We start from the raw sequence: 21,629 nt of genomic DNA on the forward strand, positions 1-21,629 counted from the left end.
CTCCAGAAGGAAAGCTGGCTGTGGAGATTGTTGATGTGACATTCATGTCTCGTGCTTCCCCATTGCGCTTCCATTAGCAGATACAGGGATGACCTGTGTTTGCTGACGGTGGTTTTCCGAGGTGTTCCGGGGCCGATGGAGTTTTATTATCTTCATGGAATCATGTCAGTGTTTAATGCAGAGCAGCCAGAGTGAGCCAAGGTCATGTGAAATCAATGTTGGCTTCCATCCATGCAGCCTATGCAGAGATTACTTCAGATTCTCTGAGATGTTTTGATCATATTATTGACTACAAGTTTTTTACAAAGCTTCAGCTATGATTGGACCCCCCCCCATGCCCCTGGACATGATGAGCAGCGACAGATAGAGGACGGATGGTAAAGCGGCGCTCATCCTTGTGTGTGACTGGCCCAGCCTTTCAAGGATGTTCCCTTCATAGTCGGGAATCTCTTTACCTTTGGAATCATCCAATCAGAGGAATGGATTTATTCCAGATCGAAATAAATATGCAGATGAACAACAACAAAAAGAGCAAACACACAAAAGAAGCAACAGCGGGATATGTAAATTGACTAAAATATAATTTCACAAAAATAAATCAAAAGAAGTATATATATGACATATTGTTGACATCACTAATTTAATAGCATAGCTAATGAACGATAAGTGATTTGTGGACTTGCTGTGACATTGACAAAAACATTGACAAAAACAAACAAACTTTATTTTCAACCTGTAACCTTTTTTCAATAAAATTATTAATATCCAAAAGATCATCTGAGAAAAGATGGTGACAATAAAGCGTGGAATGCTGCCCTTACGAAGGTCATTATAACATATTGTATTATGCTTCAACCCTTGTTATAAAATAGCATCGACTCTGTTTTTCCTGTCTCCGCTGCGTCCTCGCCGACTTCCCAGTGTTCGGTCAACCCAACGCCTTTTCTCCAGTGATGTTTAACATCATCACGACAGCAGATCCCGCTTTCTCATCGCATCTATTCAGCCGAGCTTTCAGAATTTAATCAGCAGGACTTGTGTGCTGCTGCTGTGTGTATTTGACAAGGCGTCTCTCTCTCTGTTGATATATTACCTCTCTTGCTTGTGGGCGTTTGTGTGTTTGTGCACACGCACACACGTGGCTGCCTGTGAAATGTTTGCTCTTGTTTTGATTTTGATTTACTCGAGTCTGCCTCGTTCTATAGAGAGGAGAAGGAGAAGGAGGAGGTGTTTCTGTTGAGGGTGGGGCGCGCACTTACACCGAAAAACGCCCTTCATCACACACAACTGCCTCTCGTCTTCGTGTTCTTGCTCTCTCCTGCTGCCTCGGTGTCTCACACCTCTTCCTCACTGGGTTTCTCACCGTGGTTTCGAGCCACAGCCTCCTGCAGCCAGGAGATTTTACTGAATGGCGTGACCTGATGGCTCTATCGCCGGCCTCAACTAGGCAAACGTCTCTTCTGTAAACTGTTTTCTTAACTGAAGCCACGTGACGACTATCAGTAGGGATGAGGGAGATGGAGCCCCTGCAGCCTGATGGTGACAACAGGGTTAAGCATGATTGACAGCAGGGGTGAGCGAGTGAGGACGGCGTGGACAGACGTCATCCCGTCCTTGCATTGTTCAGAGGGATGTGTTTGTGTGTGTGTGTGTGTGTAGCCTGATCATGTATCTGCACGTATGTGTGCAGCTGATGGCTTGAGAGCACCAGACGTGTGTGAGAGCAGCGTGTGGAGACGGTCTCCCTGCAAAGAGAGAGGTGTCCGATGTCCAGGGCTTTGTTCCACAGCCAGCAGCGTAATTACGGACGCACACGTTAACACACGCCACCTGTCACACTCGTGCATGTTGAGATAAATAGACTCCGCTGAACAGCAAAGGACAGATCAGTCGAGCCCTCCGGTGTCTCCCTTCACCTCTGATGCGCCTCATGTCTCTCACTCTGTTCTTTCCATCCCTGTCTTTCCTTCCCTGTTTTTTCGGAATGCTTCTTTGTCTCTGTCTTTTTGCCGTCTTGCCCCCCCCCCCCCCCCCTCCTCATTTTCTTCTTCCCTCTCCCTCACCTCTTCCGATATCCCTTGAGGATTGTCCTTCTCTTCTCTCTCCCTCGGACCGCTCCTCTCCTCCTCCTCCCCTCTCTGTGAATGCCTTTTCCCGGGCAACAGTGCTCAATCCCTCTCTCCCAATGAGACAGACAAAGCGAGAGAGCGACTCAGACGAAAAGGAGGGAAAGAGGGAGTAGAAAGGAAGGGAGACAGAGAGACGGCTATGTAAAGAGGCACCGAGGGACTTGATGGAATGACAGTCCAGTGACAGGGGGATGCATCGAGGGAGAGAAAGGAGAGAGGAAAAAGAAAGAAGAAATGGTGGCGGAGAGAGCGATGGAAACGATGTAAAATAGGCAGCTTCAGTGAGAGCAAACAAAGGTAGCTTCAGCATGCATATGCCTCTCTCTCTCTCGCTCTCTCTCTCTCTCGCTCTCTCTCTCTCACAGACACATGCACATATACTAGAGCAGAAGCAGCAGAGCTGTGTGGGTGTGAGGCAGGATGAGAAGTGATATCTGTACTTCCACAATTACAGCTGGCTGATAGACTAACTTAATTACTTCCCACACACACACCCACTGCAAAAACACTCACCGGCACACCTTGTTTACCGGCGCACACAAAATCCCACAACCTGTCTGAAGCCGAAGTCAACATGGGCATTGTAATGGGAACCTTTTCCTTGCAATCCAAGCAGGTGAATTATCTCAAAGGTAAGAACGATTTATTTTCTCAGATGCCAGATGTCTTCCTCCTAATGCGCGGTTTGCATGTTTGTGCTTCTTGATGAGCGAGTCAGGCATGCTTGCACTAAGAGTCATAAATATTGCACAACAAATGCATTGTGGGAATGAGCTTATAGCACATTGAGCAGCGATGTGAAGTTGGTAAACTGGTCAACAGAATTGTCATTCGTTTTAGGTTTATGATGCAATCTGAAGCAGGAATAGAAGAGATGTGTGTGTGTGTGTTTATGTGCAGTTGTGCCATAGGCATGTCTATAAAAGGTGATGGTATTTACCCCTGGCGGCTTCCAAAACTGACCTGCTTCTCCTCTCTCTCCTGTTTGACAGGAGAACCGACACATAACACTGATGTTTGCAAATTTATAGAAACACATACAAATAAAAATAAAAACGCACATAATCCACTCCTAACACGCAGGAGTGTGTAAGGAAGGAGTTGTAGCTTATTCCCCTGCCGTGTTTTTGCTCAGCAGGCACATTGTGCATTAATCAGTGCGTTGTAATCCGCCAGCCTTTGGCCGTGGTCGGTCCGGCGTCTGCTGACCTGATGGTTATTGCCAACAGACATCCAGTTGCATTATGCTTCCATAATGGATCATTATCCCAGCAGATGTGCTTCTGGAGAAACAGGAATATATAGCACCCTGAGTAGGGATGTCTATTCCAATTCCTGACCCTCACCTCATTTCATTGCATGGCAACGGCTCACGGAGACACGCCAGATCTGTGCTGAACAGATGAAGGAGGTTTTAAACGTGCAGACCCTTTATAAAATATGCAATCCATGAAAAGAACAGAGGAAACGTGTCTTGTTCATGTTGTCTTCCTTTGCTTTTGAGCTCAACCTAGTTGTGGAAGGAAACGACGCTTGCGAAGCCACTGTAGAAGTATTTTTAGCTCTTTTTGTACGGGAAAAGCTCCTTTAGTCGGGGTAACCTCGAAATAGCTGCGACTTTGATGTTTGCACCCTTGGAGTGTGAGCAAGAGTGCTATAGATGAGTGATAGTGGGAGAGAAAAATTGAGTAAAGTTTAAAGAGAGTGGAGGCGAGGTCTGTCCTCAGGGGGCTGCAGTGTGTGTGTGTGTGTATCACCATCTGCTGCAGTGTTACAAAAAGCAGCCTCGCGAAAGCAGGGCAGGAATCCTTTTGCGAGGAATCTTGGCCCAACATAAGGAAACAACCAACTGGGATAGACGAAAAAGTTAACTCTTTAACTCGTTAACTTTTTAGGATAAAGAATATTTTACTTCGACTTCGCCTTTGTGTAAAGCAGAAGATGTACACTGAGTTTGATGACTGTAGACGGACGTAATCAAACCTGAGAGTGACACGTTACCTCACCCTGCAGTAGCACTCCTGATGGGAGTGGCGCGATATGACTGAAGTCGCTTTCACACTGTCCAGAGTTCATTTCCTCGGATGGTCCGCTTCGTTTGGGCAGGTGTGAAAACGACTTAAGACAATGCTGATTATACATTTAATTAATCCTACACAACTACCAGTAACTACTCAGTTCTGACCTGCAGTCTCGGATCTCACATTTTAAGTTTGGAAATAATTAAGGGAACTTGGTAATTCAATTGTAAGCGATCACACCAACCAGTCAACTGAAACAAAGATCCTCGGGTGACGCGCTGACTAAAGGACGCGTGTCTTTGGTTGCCGATCCCTGCACTACACGATGCTCTATAATCATTGTGTTCCGTGACCAGTTGATGGTTTTTATCCCTTTTCACAAATATTATTCATTATTTTAGGAGGTAAAATCTGACGTTGGCCAATATATAAACTATAATAGAACCCAAAGTCACGTGCGGAAGCTGCTTTGCTTTCATGGGACGCAGGCCAAGAAATGCTGAGAACATTTCCTCTGGTTGAGGTATTCAATAACTTAATGCTGCAGCGACGCAGGAGGTGGAACAGGTTCATCTTAATGGCTGCTTTGACCTGTGTCCCCCTTTGCACACCACGTGACTGCATGCTGAATGGGAGGAACACTGTACAGTGCGTGGGCACAGCAGCGCTGAATATATAGTGACTATTCCCGGGCCTATCCGGGTCATTTTGTAGAAATGGAGTTCAGGAAATTAATTCAGGAAATTTGCTGATGTAGGTATTCCTAGTTTAGGTGAGGCCTACTAGATTAATCTAAACTGATGCTGCTGTCTAAGTCGACTCGTAGCCTTTCCTCCAGAGAAACTGAAAATCATAAATCTCAGCCTGTGTCCTGGCTGGTCAGATGTGGCCATAGATTGCTGTTAAGGAGTTGCTCTATTAGTCTGCTGTCACCCGGGACCGAATACATATTTATTTGCTGTCATTGTGCGGTATGAAATATTTCCCAGCAGGTGAGCTACAATCCGTCCCATGCATCTCTCCCTGCCCACTCCGTCCATTTGTTTCTACCTCTACTTTAATTCTTCTGTAGTGTCTTGCTCAAGTGATTTTTTTGGATGTATAGCCATCGGTGCGGCGCTCTTGCTCTTTATCTCAGGCTTTCTGTGTCTCTCTGTCTACTCCTCACTTTCCCTCTCTCATCTTCCTTGTGCTGTAAGTTTTGCAAATAACTTCTTGGAGCTTTCATGTGGAGTTTGGGGCTGGCAGAATACATGTAAAAACAAAAGCCCTATGTGTGAGTCTCATTCAGAACAAGCGCGTTTCCATCTGCTTCGGGGCTAAACGGCTGAGAGGAGAGGAACTCGGTCGGCTCTCTGCTTTCCACCCCTCTCTCTCTCGTCCCTGCACATCAAAAGAATTCCACCAAAAGATCCAATTAGGACAGCAAAGAGCTTTATTAGGCGCATGGCAACATTAAAATGCATATCGGGATAAACCTGTGCCCAAAGCATGTTTTGTGTGAGTATGAGCATGCAAGATTGAATCCGTGATTTCAACCTCTTCATCTCATATTTATTCACATCACATTCTCCATATACTTCGATTTTCACAGATGATTTGAAAACGATCTCATTTAAATTCCTCAGTCAACGTTTCATCTTTCAGTGCTTTAAATCAATCCCACATTCAGATTTTTGTTACGTCAGAAATCAAAATGAATCAATATGATTCAGTTCGCAGTATTTGCTGCTGCTTTTCAAAGATGAACAGTGTTCCCCGTGCATTTGATCTCCACAGACAGCTCAGCCCTCTGCTTGCCCTTAAGGCCTTTGTTTTACTGGAGCCAATGAGAGAAGTGCAGATGATGAATAGAGATAGTTGGCTATATAGTTAATTATATGGTTAGACCCCTATGCACGGTTAAGACAGCAGTGGCACATGATTTGAACTAAATGAATGTGATAGTTGACTACAACGGACTGTTGATCTCAATTTTCAGAGCAGAGTCGGATCCATTTCCAGCCTCTGCTGGACTAAAGCATGTCTGTCGTTTGAATTTGTGTAATATAAACACATTTGTATTAATTTCTACATACAAAGACTTGATTTAAACAGGACAGCAGAAGATCAGATCATAAAAAATGATGTAATGTTAGAAAGACCAATTTAAAAACAAAATATATTTTAGTGAGGGCTATGTCACATCAAGTAAATCTTCCCCTCTGAAAAATAAATTGTTGTGGTAAGAAGGACACAGAGCACAGAGGGGTGATGATAAACCAGGACAATGATCAATGACGCGCCACCATGCGTGTGCCGTTTCTGTTTGTCTTGCTGTGCACTGGAAATAACACTGTGACTCTTCAACTGTTAAAAAGTATGGAATGTGACTAAAGATGTGCGTGTGTGCGTGTGTGCGCGTGTGTGTGTGTGAGAGAGAGAGAGACAGAGCACGCAGCCCCAGTTTTGTCTTAAATAATGCACGCCATATCCCTGTGCCCTCATCAGCATCAGGTCAGTGACTCATGATTCACTGTTGTGTCATGCAGTGAACAGTTATCTCCATCTGCACAACGGAGCAACAAATAAATAGGAAATGAAAATGGAATAAATTTTGCAATGAAACACGTTTCTGGTGATTACCGTACTTTTTTTCGCCACCACTGAATATTTAAGTAATTTATTTTTGTCCAAGCATTAATGTTTCAATCCATCCAAGTGAAAAGATTTTACCTGGAATTTATTTTCTTTAATTTTCTGTCTGTGAACTGATTGATTCAGTTGACGAATCATTTTAAATGACTGGTCTGAGGCCCCTCCCCCCCTCCAACAGACTGACCATCAGTCCAAGTTCTTCTTGGTCTTTTTCAAAACCAACCTCCAGAAAAGACACAATTCCTTTCCCTTTCCTGCCTCCCCCTCCTGCTGAAAGTCCTGAGAAGAAGGAGCATAAACTGTGTCAGACGCATCTCGTTCCTTCTTACGCATCACTTCCATATTTAATCACTCAGCATCTCGGTCAAATTCTCGCTGCATGTGTCTACTATGGCATGCCGTTCAGGAACTTATTATATATATATATCAAAAGTGCTGGAATATATGGACCGAACTATGAAAAGTCTGAGAATATGGACCGAACTCTGGAATATATATACGAAAAGTCTGAGAATATGGACCGAACTATGAAAAGTCTGAGAATATGGACCGAACTCTGGAATATATATACGAAAAGTCTTTCTGCTTTACTCCTCTTTATGTTCTCCACACGTATGGCCCATCCATCAGTATTTCCCCTCTTCTCATTTATTGATGTCAATATTTACCCACTCCATCTTTCTTTTTCTTTGTTCCTCCCTCAAGATGATGACAGATCAATCTTAGGCTCCTTTTCATTATTTGAGTCATAGGCTTTCTTGTAGTCAATCCAGACGGTGTACACTGTACAGGTTGGTGCTTCTGGCCTGTCAACCAGTAGTCTCTAGGATTACTGATGCTGCTGCATATATCATCTGATTGGTCTTGGTGATGTTTGCGGTACGGATAGCAATGCTGTGTTCACAATCCTCCAGTAGAGAGTCTGATGGTTACTTAGCCTTGGCAAGCAGGAGGAGGTAGCTGAGTTCCCCCAGGACGTCAGCTGCTCTCCCTATTTGGCTCTGTTCTTGGGACTTGGTACCCAATCTTGATGTTTGGGGGTGATGACGTTCGAGCCCGTGTGACTCTATTTATCCTTGTTTTGCTCATTCCGACGTATAGGAGTGCAGCGGTCTTGCCTAAGGGCACACCTGGATGTTGTTGCCCTTACCGGGATTCTAACGTATATATATATGTGTATATATGAGTGCCAGTGCTGTAAGTCATTTGGACAGCAGTGGATATTTATTTTGGTTTTCCCAATAAACGCATTCTTCCCTGTAGAAAACCTCGCCACTCTGGCGAGTACTTGCTACGACCTTGTCCTCCAAACAAGACAGTGTCGCATGCCCTCATGAAGGATTTGTGAATGAGCTGTTGAGAATGTTTCAGAGGCAGAGGATGATTTCTATCTCACAGATCTGCACTTTAGCACTGAGCTTAGTCTGAATGCGCTGCTTTGAAGAGCTGAGCTGATTTACTGAAGCTTCCACCCAGCGGTTTAATCTCAATCAAGATCTTTAGAGTTTAATTTTCTTTCATGCTTTTCCCCGCCAATTTTAATTCTAATTCTCTTTGCTCTTCAGTTCTTCTCTGTGGAAATGTAATGCTTGAATGTCCCACTCGCTCGCTCCTCTGCTTTTATTTCTCACCATGCCCCTCGCCCACTCTCCTGGATCTTGTTACCAACTTCTTTCTCTCTCTCACACACACACACTCTAATCTCCATTTGGAAGCCTTCCTAGTGTGTTTCCTTCTTCTTCATCTTTTTTTTTCCAAATATGTTTGCATCTCCACCTTTGCTGCATTTCCCATCCTCCACATATGCTGCTGTTCTGCCTTGTCCTTCTCGTGTTGTTTTGTCCTCCGTCTCTTATCGTCCCTTCACCCAGAAGTGTCACTGGGTTCTTGTAATATAGTCTGCAGCCATTTTCCGGCATGCCTGCAGGGCAACACGAGGCAATTTTGTGCCAATATTATACACACAAGCAAAACAAACACACATGCATGAAGGCAAATAGGCTTGACGCACATAGGAACAGGCACAAACACTTCCTCGGCTCTGCAAACAGGCTTTGAAGTGATTACCTGAAGGGGAAACATTTCTGTCAGTGTGTGGAAACAAGCCCGTCAGAGACCGGCGGGAGATGGTGAGTGATGGAGATTGGAGATTGGAGCAAGCGGAGACCAGTGTTTGAAACGACAGGAACACTGGGCTGATGTACTCGCAGAGATTTACGGGGGGAGATAGCCTGATAAAGGTGTGTGCCGCTGTCGGCCGTATGCTCTCTGACAAATTCATAGATTAGAGACAGGTGAGATGGATATTTACGGTTTAAGGCTTAAGAGAGAGCAGCGAGCTCTAAAGATAAGGAGAAATGTTATACAGAGTGTGTAGGAAGGGTAAGCATTACTCCCCCACTGCTGTCCATTCTGTCTCTGTCAATCCATATATCCCAGCACACATTCACCAAAGCAGATTGCAGATTTTCAAAGTAAATCTTTCCATATGGCTTCATAACAATGAAACGTCTTTCATAATTTATCATCGGCAGACAAAGAGGTGTCCCATATTCAGAGAAGTTGCCACAGTCGCAGAGACAATATCACGAAAGGATGTTTCATTATGACAATGCGTCCATTCTCCAAATCCATTGCTGCAAAATTGGCCGTAAATCCCTGCATATGCATCGTTTGCTGGAGCGATTGCGACTCTATTAAACATGACATCTTTCCAGTGGCAAAAAGTAGAAGTAAAATGCTTCCATTTTCCTGAAACAAACTAACTTCATGAAAGCTGAAGATCCCATCGTCTGGCTCAAGGCTTTTATATCTGTAACAGCAGATTGACAGCCAGAGAAGGGAGACGTGGACAGGAGCAGAGCATGTCCATCTTCTCATCTCACACTGCTCAGTTCTAAGTCCAAAACTACACTTTCAGGATTTAAACACAAGCATCTAATTGGATAATCTCCAACCAGTTTAAACCAGTTAAAATTCAAGTCATCTATAATGTTACTGGGATGAGTTTATTTTATACATCTTTATTTACGATCCGTTCCTTTTTCCAATGCTTTCACTTTTGCCTAAAATCAAATCATCTGAGTGCTGCCTCCAGCAGGGCCTCCTAGGAAATCCTCGAATAGCTTTTGCATATGGAGCAGAAGTTGTTCTTTCCTTATCGACTAAGACTAGTTTGTATTGATCCAGCTGTAATTGAAATGCCATTTCATCTGGTGTGTGGGCAGCTCAGACAGCCGAAAGCACTTTCTGCATTAAATGACTCTTGTTTTGATCTCCTGTTGAGTCTGATTATTCTCATCTATTGACTTTATCCTGATTTCCAATTCACTCCCTTCTGCTCACTTGCTGCCTGCCTTCCCTTCCCTTCGTACGCATGCACGTACGCATGCACGTACGCGCGCGCACACACACTATCCATCCCATCACCATAAATGTGGGGCAAACTATACATTATAAACAAGAATGATCGATGGACTCTGCAGCTGTTGACATTTTGAAGTGACCTTTTCATGAGCAAATTGTAACGTTGAGGAAAAACAATGTGACTCATTTTCTGTTTTCCTTTTAGAACGGTATTAGGTTTGTTAATTCACATTACCAATCAGGTTAATAATTAACTGCATGTCTATTTGTTTATTTGTCCTCCAGATGCATTTAGGTGTGAAATATAATCGGCATATTTGTTATTTTCTTCCAGAGTGCTATCAAGTACAAACCAATGCACGCATGTGAATTCATAAATCAGTGAATCAACAATGTGGCATTTCTTTATTAGTATAAGTCTGGAAGGGAGAGAGGGGGGAGGCTAAAGGCAGTCTAAAACCTTTAATGAAAAACAAGTGAATTGTAGGGCGTGTGATGGAGAGTGAAGGTAGAAAAAGGGGGCTAGAGCAAGAGAGAGAGAGAGAGAGAGAGGTGTTGCCGCATGAGATGGAGTGGAAAAGCTTGAAGGGGGGATGATAGAAAGAGGGTTTTCTAAGGAGAGCGGAGCAGGAGAGAGGGAGAGAGAGAGAAGGGGAGAGGGCGAGTGAGCGTGCATGTGCATGTGCATGTTCTCCCCATCCAAACACGTGACAGATAGATACAGACTTCAGCATACAGACGCGTTCCTCTCCGCCACCACGACGACAGCAAACATGGGGGCTGTGGTGGGTACGCTGACCATGCAGACCAAGCAGAGGAGGCCGTCCAGCGGTGAGGGAACACACACACGCACACGCACACGCACACGCTCGCACACACACCTTACATGCACGCACACATTCTGTATGTGCAGGGAAACTTTTAACCAGGTGTTTTACTACATCTACCAAACACACACTCCAGTGTGAATATCAGGAGTACAGACGTGACCTGCAGACTAAGGAGGAACGACTGCTGGTGTTTCCGTGAAGATGCAGTGAAAGAGAGAGAGAGGAAGGGAAAGAGCAAGAGAGAGAGAGAGAGAGAGACCGCAACAAGTGTTCCCAGAGAAACAAGATCATCTTTTCATTACAGTTAAAGTTGTGGTGTGACAACGTGTGCCCATGTGCGCTGTCGGGCTTATGCTTCACAACAGACTGTGTGTGTGTGTGTGTGTGTGTGTGTGTGTGTGTGTGTGGGGGGGGGGGGGGGGGTCTGTGTGTGTCTTTGTCCGGTTGTGCATGCAGATGTTGCCACTGACGCTGGTAAACACACATGTCGAAGGTATTTGTCACTCTGCTCACACGCAGCTTCTCTGTCTTGCCGTTACCTTGGTAGCATGGTAGCCATGGCAACAAAAGATGTCAGTTTTGGGGTGGGATGATTGCGAGGGTGGGGGGTGATGAGATTGGGGCATTCCTTAGTAAGTCAAGGCCATGTTAATGAGATGGAGATGGTGAGAGATACAAACGTGCACGGAGATTTTTATTATGAAGACCCGTTGGCTTCGACAAATATTTTAGTCACTCATTTACCTTCCTGATAAAAGCCTGTGAACCTTATCGATGTAAATATCTATATATGCAAAACACACTGAGCAGGAGATCAGTATCAGAGCACGAACAGCCCATTAGTCGTGTGCAGGCGGTTCCTTGTTGGGATTATGGGGATTATTTATTATTGGTTTCTGATGTAAATTTTACCCACACAGGACATTTCCCAAGTGAGTGCCTATGGCCCGCTTCATTTTTTAAAATTCCTTCCTTTACAGGCTTTATTGTTCATTCATCCTTCTCCCATGGGTGTCAGGGCTTGTAGTCGCTCGAGAGACACTGTAAATCCTCCTTCAGTCGTAAGCAGGAATGTCCTCTTTACAGCTGCAGGAGGACGAGGAACGGGACGTAGATCACGAGGTGTTTGTGTTGTGTTGTGTTGTGGTATTGGATGTGTATCGCTGTGTGCAGCGGTGCATGTGGTGTTGCAGATAACCTGTTATCTGGGATCCTGACACTGGCTACAACACTGGGGGGGGGGGGGGGGGTCGTAAAGCTGTAATATTCTGAGATGATGTTCCTGCATGATTGATCCTCTCAGCTTGAGCTCCGCACTGTGTTTGCATGCAGATTATTTGCTCGTTTTCTCAGCCTGCTTTTTTGTCTGTCTGGTGAAAGCCTCCCTTAAGCGTTCCTTTCCTCCTACCTGTTGTCTCGTCGGTTTGTGGTTTTGTCTGACACGCCAGCCGCTCTGTCCTCCCCCTCTGTCATGCCGGCCTCTCATATCTCATCTCTCTCACACAAATCTCTCCTGGCTTTTTCCTGTCCTCGCTGTAGAGCTTTTCACTTCATCTGAGCCCACATATCTCGACTTTCTTCTCTTATTTCCTGCAGCAGTGAGCCTCGTCCTCCCTCTCTCCCATTTTCTCTTTCACTCCGCTGCTCCTCTTCATATCTTGCTTCCTTTTTGATTTCTGCCCCCCCCCCCCTCCCTTCAACCTTTTTTCTCTCCAGTTTCACATATTTCTCTCTTCCATTTTACCCTGCTGCTTTTCTAACCCCCTTATCTCCCGCCCACTCATCTCGCACGCCACCAACACAGTCTGCTCTTGGCACTCGAGTCTCTTTACCTTTCTCCCCTCGCTCCTTCATTATTCCATTCTTTCGCTCATTTGCTCCCTTTCTTCATCACCCACGCTTCCATTAGCTGGAGCGAGTGCTTATTAAGTCATCTCATCATTCTTCTCTCTTGGCATGCAGCGGCGTGTGTGTTTTTATGTGTTTCCGAAGAGTCTAGACATGTGTTTTCTTAACAAAAATAAAAATCAATGGTGGCATGTTGCTAATAATATTCTGTTAGGTTTGCAAATGAGCTGTGTTTCACACTTTCCAAATATAATCAACATTGGCACAATAACATGTAAGGAAGTGACATTGGGCTGGTTTCTGTGTAGCTTTGTCTGCAGCCTGTGTAAACACAAACACACAACCCTGCAAACTCCCTCCAGCACTCAGTGACAGTTGGAAGATCAGTAAGAAAACAGATCTGTGTGTGTGTGAACATAGAAGCAACGGATTGCATGTTGTTTTAGGCGCACAACTGCTTGATGTGTTGTGACACTGGACTTTTATTCACCCCCCTGTGTCGCTGTGCAAAAACAATTCTTCTCAAAAAATGAGATCTTGAAATCACGATTACGTTGTGGAGGTTTTGCATGGTGTAAATAGCGCTGATGTAGCTGAAATCTATTTTTAAGACACTCCATCCATACCTCCAGGGGGTCAACGGTCATGAGAGCAGCTACTTTCTCAGAAGGTGCTTTCCCCTACGGAAGAGGCCGGCAAAAGCAAGTCCTCTCCATCGCCGCCTGGATGGCAGATTTGGCTAATTCATATTCTGCCAATGACATACTTTTTCCCGAGGTCTGAGAAGGAAAGGGAGAGTTGCATAGTGAGAGCGAGATAAGAAATTAAGGGGGAAAGGGTGATCAAATGGGTGAGAGAAGAATGGAAAAGATGGAAGAGAAATGAGAGCTTTAAACAAAAGAACCAGTTGGAGTTGGAGATAAATCCTGTCCCTGGGCTGGAGGAAATGTGCATCAGCATCGATTTAAGCGGAGTTCTTTGTGTCACTTTGCTGACAGGAGGCTGACAGGCAGACTATCGACAGTTCAGGCGACCGCTTAGCTCCACAAACAGGAAAGAATAGTGCTCAGGCGCTACAGTTTAGAATAGCTGGTGTAACCGACGGAGGCGAAGCCCCCCAGGAGGCTTCCCAGGTTGTGTTGGTGTCCCTAACCGGCTGAGTTTCAGCTTCATGCAGGTTTCTAGAGCTCAACTTCTAGCAGTAAAATCTTTAGAACAGTGCAATGTCACGTCACGCAGAAGATCTTCGCCTCATCCAAATGATGCTATTAGACTTTGGTGCACCAGAGCTCACCTTTTTAACACTGCAGTTCAAATTATTCTCTCTTTAAGACAAAGATGCTTCATCAGCTCCTTAATATTGGATTAATTATTGCATGTTCTATCATCCGCTGTGACAATCCCTGATGATTGAAGGTTAAGTAAGTACCAAAACAAAAATGATGCGTATATAAAAGCGATACGATACGTATTCCGCCATCCTTAGCAGGTCATGTTTACATTATCAAACATTTAAAAAACATTTTTTTGTCAAATTATTTTTTTCTCTCTTTCGCTCCTGCCACAGTCAACGCAACAGTAAGTAAAGCAGCCCTTGAGTTTCCAACTGTGTGGGAAACCTTGTGATGCAGCAGCGCCCCCTGCTGTCTGAAGGTCAGCAGTCGTCCTTCAGCGTGCCAGCCAATCACAGCCACGTCGCATCTAATGCATTTACACTAAGGCTAAGAGATAATTCATGCTAACTGCTAAGAACGCCAGCTGGTTTCGCTGAAGTGTTGGTGAAAAATTATTCCATCATTATTTCATTGTGATATGTTCTATGTTCTTTTATCACACTGAACATATTTTACATCAAAAGGTTATAATAAAAAGCACGAAAAGGACATTTGATTTGATTTTACCTAATTAAATCTTATGATTTCCTTTGCATTGTCAAACACATGAATAAAAATAATATAAGTTATATCTACCAAACATTTAATTAAATGGAATACTGTAATGTACTCATTCTGGTTCCTGAGTGAGATTGTGCTCCCACCTGCTGGTGCTACTATGTTACAGCAGGTTATAGTTATACTTTGAACATGAATGTATGTCAGAATATTGAGATTATCAATGGCCAAGGTGCAGATTACAACGGATCCTGCCAAATTTACAGTCTCACTAATTTGAATCCAAGTGTTTTTAGTAAAAATCCTCCTGACAGGGCTGAAACATTACTAGTTAGAAAAGTCACTTTGTAGTAAACAAAGCCTTCTGTTGTTCAGGCGCCACTGTGCATCTTAATGATCCAATTAATCAATAGCTGATCTTTTTGCTCACACACACACACTGCTACAAAATAAGAATGCGGTCATAGAGTAGAAGGTGAGTTTCTCGTTGCAGTGATTTCATGTCAGACCCTTGAGATGAAGCCAAGTTCCCAAGATTGAAGGACACAGTGACTGTAAACGAGGGGAGGGGGGGTTTAGGAGAATGGGCTGGTGCTGGTGGCGTATTTAGTGAGATGGAGCGAAGGTCAGGATAAAAAGAGGGAGATAGTCCAGGGAGTGGAGAGACAGGAGGATAAAAAGACAGAGGTACAGAAAGGCAGGTGTTTGCTCATAGCAGGAGGAAGCAGGATGGACAGGATGTTGATGCTATAGGATGGGAAATAAAGATACAGGCAAACAACTTTGAAAGTTTATCATTCGTACATGTATTTTAATAAGTTACAAGAATAACAAATACAAAGAAACAGACCAGGCAAAGGACTAAAAGTCAGTCACAAAGCTTCTAAAATCCAGAGGAAAGAAAGAAATCATTCAAATGGACCAAGAACAGCAGAGCGATAAGAGTTTACACACGCTCGCCATCATTCTGCTGTGCTGTGGGCTCGTCAAAATGCTGCACCTGCTGGGCGTCATCTCTGTGGAGGGTGAGTCAGAACGCAATCCGATTTGGTTTCCGCCGGTTATTAAACAAACATGGATTATTTCTGTGGGAATTTAATTCATAGTTCTTTATTTTTTACCTTTGACACTTCAAGCCTGCTGGTGCCTCAGTAAAAACTTTCCCTCAATACACAGCAAATACTCTGATTACTACAATAACTGATGTCATCAAGGACATCGGATAATAACTCGGCTGCAGCTCTAACTAACTTAATGTGGATGGATGCTCCCATTCTACATGCTTTAATTGCAGCTATTGATGATTAAATCCACAGACTGTCCATTCACAGGAATATAACGTAAACATATTCATATCCTAATGTCACACATACTTCACTTTCCTCTTAACTGCATACCTGTGCAGCCTGTCTCTGCACATGATAACATTTCTTTGTCCAAATAATATATTCTTGTTGGTTTTTTTTGCAAATATTTGAATACAAAAGTTGAAATTATTGCTCTAGACAGCTGTGTGTGTGTGAGCACATCTGTAACTCTCACACTTGTATCATTAGTAAGTAGAGTCAGACTTATTTTTATTCAAGTAGACATGATTGGTGTGATTTTTTTTTAGGAGACATAAATATACGGAGAACTACTAGACAGGACATCCTGTGCTGTGGTCGGTCTTTAGCGTGACGGTGACTGTGCACGTGCAATCAAGGTTGCAGCACGGACAATGGAGTCCCAGTGAAGCTTTGACTTAGCTGTTCCCTATATGCATCAAACCAGGCTCTGTATTTGAAAGCATTTACAAGGACATGTGCATGTGCACCCCATTTATTGTGTGAGTGTGCATGAGAAAGAGAGAGGGAGGGAGGGAGAGAGAGAGAAAGCAGCAGGGGTGATATACGGAAAGCCTGCTTAGCATAAAGTACTAATGTACCCTTAATGTAGGAAATTAGCGTGCACAGTGTAATAAGCTCTTACTGGGTAACATTACATTATTGTTATTGTAATTTATGTTGACACTTGCAATTGTTAAACTTGTGTTTCTATTAGCTTGTCATTATCGAGAATATGCGGCGCTGTATTCGAGGATCAAATTTAGATTTAGTTCTTCACAGATGTAAGATCATAACTGACATTTTAAATACAAATTTACTCTAAAGCCATGACGGCAGTGTTGTGCAATTATTTCCACGAAGAAGCCTGCTGATGCATTAAATGATAACACTGTTTACTGAATAAGAGGCTGCAGACTGAGGTATAAATTAGCAGCCAAATGAAGTAGTCTTTGTCTGGAACAAGGAAGACGCAGATCTGGTAGCCGTGCCCGACTGAGGGAAGAGGACAAACAGCACGAATGGTTTGGCCACACAGATCAAAACGTTTCTATTTCAACACTGTCAGTGTTTCAGATGATAGAAAATACACAAAGGCCAATGTGAACACTGGGCTCTGTGATGCGAAGGAATGCTTCAGTGCACGTTGGCAGTACTGTCTGATTACACTTAGCATATATAAGCTGAGAACTGGAAGATGCTGATCCCCCCTGCGGCCCCTCAGACGGGAGGTCTGCTCCTCCAAACCGTCTAACGGTCCATCCATCACTGTAATGCAGACACAACTGGACAGGCTGGTCACTGGTGACCCATCTGACAGGCATTACTCTGGGATGGCGTTCATAACACACACCGTCTTTACTAAACCACCAGGACTTTCTTTTTACATACTAATATTTTACTACTGCTCATTATGGCCACTTTATCATATGCTGAAATTTTTATTACTATTTCAATTAAATCATGCACAATTATAACAGCATGCATAATTATTCGACTTTAGATTGCTTCAGGGAATATGTTGCAGTGTAGTGTCTGAGACAGAGAGAGGGGAGGAGTCATGTCCACCTATGGGCCTGAGCCTGTGTGTGTGTGTGTGTGTGTGTGTGTGTGTGGTTTTGTCCTCTGTCCCCTCCCCTCCAGCGAGGAGAATAACGAGTTGTTAATCAAAGGGCGTGTTAGGGGAGGAACATGGAGCTGTTAGACTGACCTCTACCTTGTATCCTTTTTTTTCTTCTTCTGATGATTACATTAAGTGATTCTTGCAGCAGCGTGACCTCTTTCCTGGCGATATGAACGTCCTTCTCTGGTGCATTACTTTAGTTGCTTGCTCCCTCCTTTGGCTTACTTTTCATTCCTTTGTATATGTTGTGTAGCTATGTTTTGTTTCTGCCTATGTTTCTTCAGACAAGGGTGACGATGACTTGGAGATGACCATGGTGTGCCATCGGCCAGAGGGGCTGGACCAACTGGAGGCTCAAACCAACTTCAGCAAAAGAGAGCTCCAGGTGCTGTACCGGGGCTTTAAGAACGTAAGTCGACGACCACTTCTCAAAGAAGAAGACCAACACTTTATTATTATTCCATGACATTTGTCTTGCAGTACTTTATACCGCAGATCGATATCTGAGTCCATGTGTCGATCAGTAGACGTCTGCTCTGCTGCTGACATGTAGTATTCATTTGGCTTGCAAATCAAATGCTTTGCCAGCTCCACTAAGTGTTTTCAGGACTTGAAAACCAAGTATAAAGAATAAAAAAAGATATTCAAGTATAAAGAATTCTTCTGCCAATAATTGTGAATTTAATTTAAGCATACATCTTTATGAGCCAATCAAAGATGTAGTCAATAACTCAAATTGAGAAAATGAGTCTGAGAAAATGAGATGTGCATATCATTATTAAAAATGTTCAATGTTTAATTTACTTAACGTTACAATTAAATATTGATAAGCGAAAGTTCATTAAAAAAAGCTTTATTAAAACATTTTATAAAAATCAGACAGATATCAAAAAGGAAACATTTATAAGAAAACCCAAGTATTTAATTTACTTAAATATGCAACTGCAGTTTTAGAAACGCTTGGTGATGTTCGATTGAATCCTAGAATTGTTCCTTTCGCCAGTCTGTTCATCACACTCCCTCCACCAGTCTCTGATTAAACCATCCCTCGGGTTAGCGGTTTAAATCTCACATCCTCACCTCTCTCTGACCTCCCTCTCCAGGAGTGTCCGAGTGGCGTCGTAAACGAAGAAACTTTCAAACAAATATACTCTCAGTTCTTCCCACATGGAGGTAAAAAAGAGGGTTTTCTGCACCGCATGGGTCTCTGTGCTGTTTCTGCCTGATGTATTCACTTGCGTACGTCTTCTTTTCTTGCAGATGCAAGCGCCTACGCGCATTTCCTGTTCAATGCATTTGACTCAGGAAATAGTGGCTCCATAAAGTTTGAGGTTTACTTGCTTGATGCATTCTTCCACATTATTGCCCAAAAATGTTTGTTGAGTTTTGAATTGTTCTTGTTCGAAATAAAATTCTTGCTTTCACTGCTTCTTTTTCTCTCCATCAGGACTTTGTGACGGCTCTGTCCATCCTGCTGAGGGGCACCGTCACTGAGAAACTACAGTGGACCTTCAACCTCTATGATATTAACAGAGATGGATATATTAACAAAGAGGTGTGTGGTTATGATTATAAGCATATTGCTTTTGGATTTCTGTCACAGCTCATGTCTCATCTGTGTTTCACAGGAGATGACCGACATCGTTAGAGCAATATATGACATGATGGGAAAATACACTTACCCTGTGTTGAAAACTGACGCACCTAAACAACATGTGGATGCCTTCTTTCAGGTAACAACATCTGCATCCTTTATTGAAGTGAAAATAACAACAATGCAAATATTGACTGATTGACTAAACAAGGATGTGTCGGTCAAAAATCGGATTAATATGACATTTTTACAGTTAATGTTTTTATTCCTAAAGACAGAGAATAAGAATAGGAAGATTTTTTCCCCACAGAAAATTCACACGCAAAACACATGCTTCAAAACTGCATGGGGCGCGCACACACACACACACACACACACACCAAACGATAAGGAAGATCGAAAGAAAGAAACAAGTATTGTACAAATTGTATAGTAGTTTTTGTAAAAATAAATAATAAATGCAGTGTAGAGTGAGTGGCAATGCACTTAAAATAAGTAATTGACTAAATGCTCATGCTTTTATATTGTTTAGTATACAATAAAAAACAGAAATTACTACAACTACTGTAAATACTTACAGTACATTTTCAGTTTTTTACAGCCTGATAAAAATATGCTGTTATTGTAATATCTGCAGCAATGCGTCACCATAAGGTCGACATGTGACTGTAGTGTGGCTCTCCCGTGTCCTTTCAAAATAATTATGTTTTACGAGCTGAGAAAAGGAACCGAGTTTTGAGGTTTTCGTTGTGCATTTATCTGTTTTAATAGGAAGAAGAGTCTCTCAACTTTATGAAAACAAAATTTATCCCTCAAAGATTCAAAAGATCAGAATGTGTGACATGAAAATTTGTGATAATTCCAATAATATAAATTTTGTATACGATGGGTGTGTATCTTTGACATCATGTGTTTTCCTTTAATAGAAAATGGACAAAAACAGAGATGGCGTGGTCACTCTTGATGAATTCATCATCTCCTGTCAAGAGGTACTCTTTATTTTCTATTTGTATTTAATTTAAGATCCTAATCTCGAGCATATTCCAAATCGTACCTTTAAAATCTGACATTGTAGTAAAAGCACAGATCTTAGTAATTGACGAGTGCCATTCATAACAATCACTGAGGTTATGTCCGTGCTTTTCCTGCTTTTCCTGCTCAAAATCCTTTTTCTCATGTGGCCTCTATGAACTCACCAAAAGTCAACAGGTCTATTTTACTTAGTTAAACTGTCTTTACAGGCTATTAATTACAGGGTTTGCAACTTTCTGCATCCATGTGTTTATCTGCAGAGATCGCTGACTTTGACATTTCCAAGCTTTCACTGCCCTCTAGTGACCAGTAAATTGAATTAAATGTCTACTGTTTGAAGACTTTCTCCTCACAGTCAGCCTCTTAATTTTCCATTTTCTTTTTACGCAGGATGAGAACATCATGAGGTCCCTACAGCTCTTTGAAAACGTTATCTAGACAACACAGAGGAGGGAGAAGGAGCGGATGGAGGCACAGCGGGAGAGAAGAGGAATGAACAAAGAGAAAGCGATGCACAAGACAGGAAGAAAGGAACTAACATGGTTGGCGATTGAAGTGATCTTGCTTTGCTGTGTAGGCTGGCTTCCGTACTTCATGGAGGATGTCGTGTTGTAGCGCATCTGTGGAGACAAAATGTCATCGGTTTTGGGAAATGTCCCCAAGACATTTGACTTTTTAATCTCATTTACTTTGTCTCTGTCTGCCTCATTTGTCGATGTCATTCCCGTCACCCTGAAGAGTGCGTAAACGTTAATTCTCTCATATTTGGTCAGTTACTTTTGAAGAATCAGCCACATTTTCAAGCAAGATTGGAATTTCATTCTTACTTCTTGTGTTGGAGGCTTAATTCTTATTCGTCCTAACTTTTGGTGTCAATGAAGCAAAATGTCAGCAATATTGTAAAGCTTGCAATACAAAGGCATATGGCATATTTAACCTATATCTGCCATAAAAACAAAAAAGAAACCTAAATCGAGGAAACCTTGTTGTGGTTGCAGCATATGGAGCCGCCTCATCTGTTTACATGCACTAAATTCAGACACAGGCGTTTTGAATTGCTGGCAGCGCTGAAGCTGAGCTCAGCCAGCTTGCAGCTTGATAACTCTATTCTTACTGCGTGCATTCCAGTGGCGTCATTCAGTGTTTCAATGTTGTAACGACTCGACTGTACATATTTATTAACTGTTGTATCTCTGGCTTTTTATCATGACACAGAATCATTCGTGTCTCGTCTGTAAGCTTCCATCTGTCTATCTCTCTGTCAAAACGAATAGAACTGTAATTGCTCTTAATAAAGAGTCTATTTTGAGGATTACTTCTACACAGACGCA

The 21,629-nt window shown here is 42.9% G+C and overlaps 1 protein-coding gene across 1 annotated transcript; it reads left to right on the top strand.

The window, feature by feature from the left end:
- Nucleotides 1-10,926: 10,926 nt before the first annotated feature.
- On the top strand, nt 10,927-20,736 carry LOC137894598 (A-type potassium channel modulatory protein KCNIP1-like). Its single transcript, XM_068740035.1, has 8 exons — nt 10,927-10,984; nt 17,957-18,081; nt 18,776-18,845; nt 18,933-19,003; nt 19,120-19,227; nt 19,301-19,405; nt 20,193-20,255; nt 20,689-20,736. Exons 1-8 carry the CDS (start codon nt 10,927-10,929, stop codon nt 20,734-20,736), a joined length of 648 nt encoding a protein of 215 aa, XP_068596136.1.
- The last annotated feature ends 893 nt before the right edge of the window (nt 20,737-21,629 follow it).

The sequence above is a fragment of the Brachionichthys hirsutus genome, chromosome 6 (assembly GCF_040956055.1).
Source record: "Brachionichthys hirsutus isolate HB-005 chromosome 6, CSIRO-AGI_Bhir_v1, whole genome shotgun sequence".
Classification (NCBI taxonomy): Eukaryota; Metazoa; Chordata; class Actinopteri; order Lophiiformes; family Brachionichthyidae; genus Brachionichthys; species Brachionichthys hirsutus.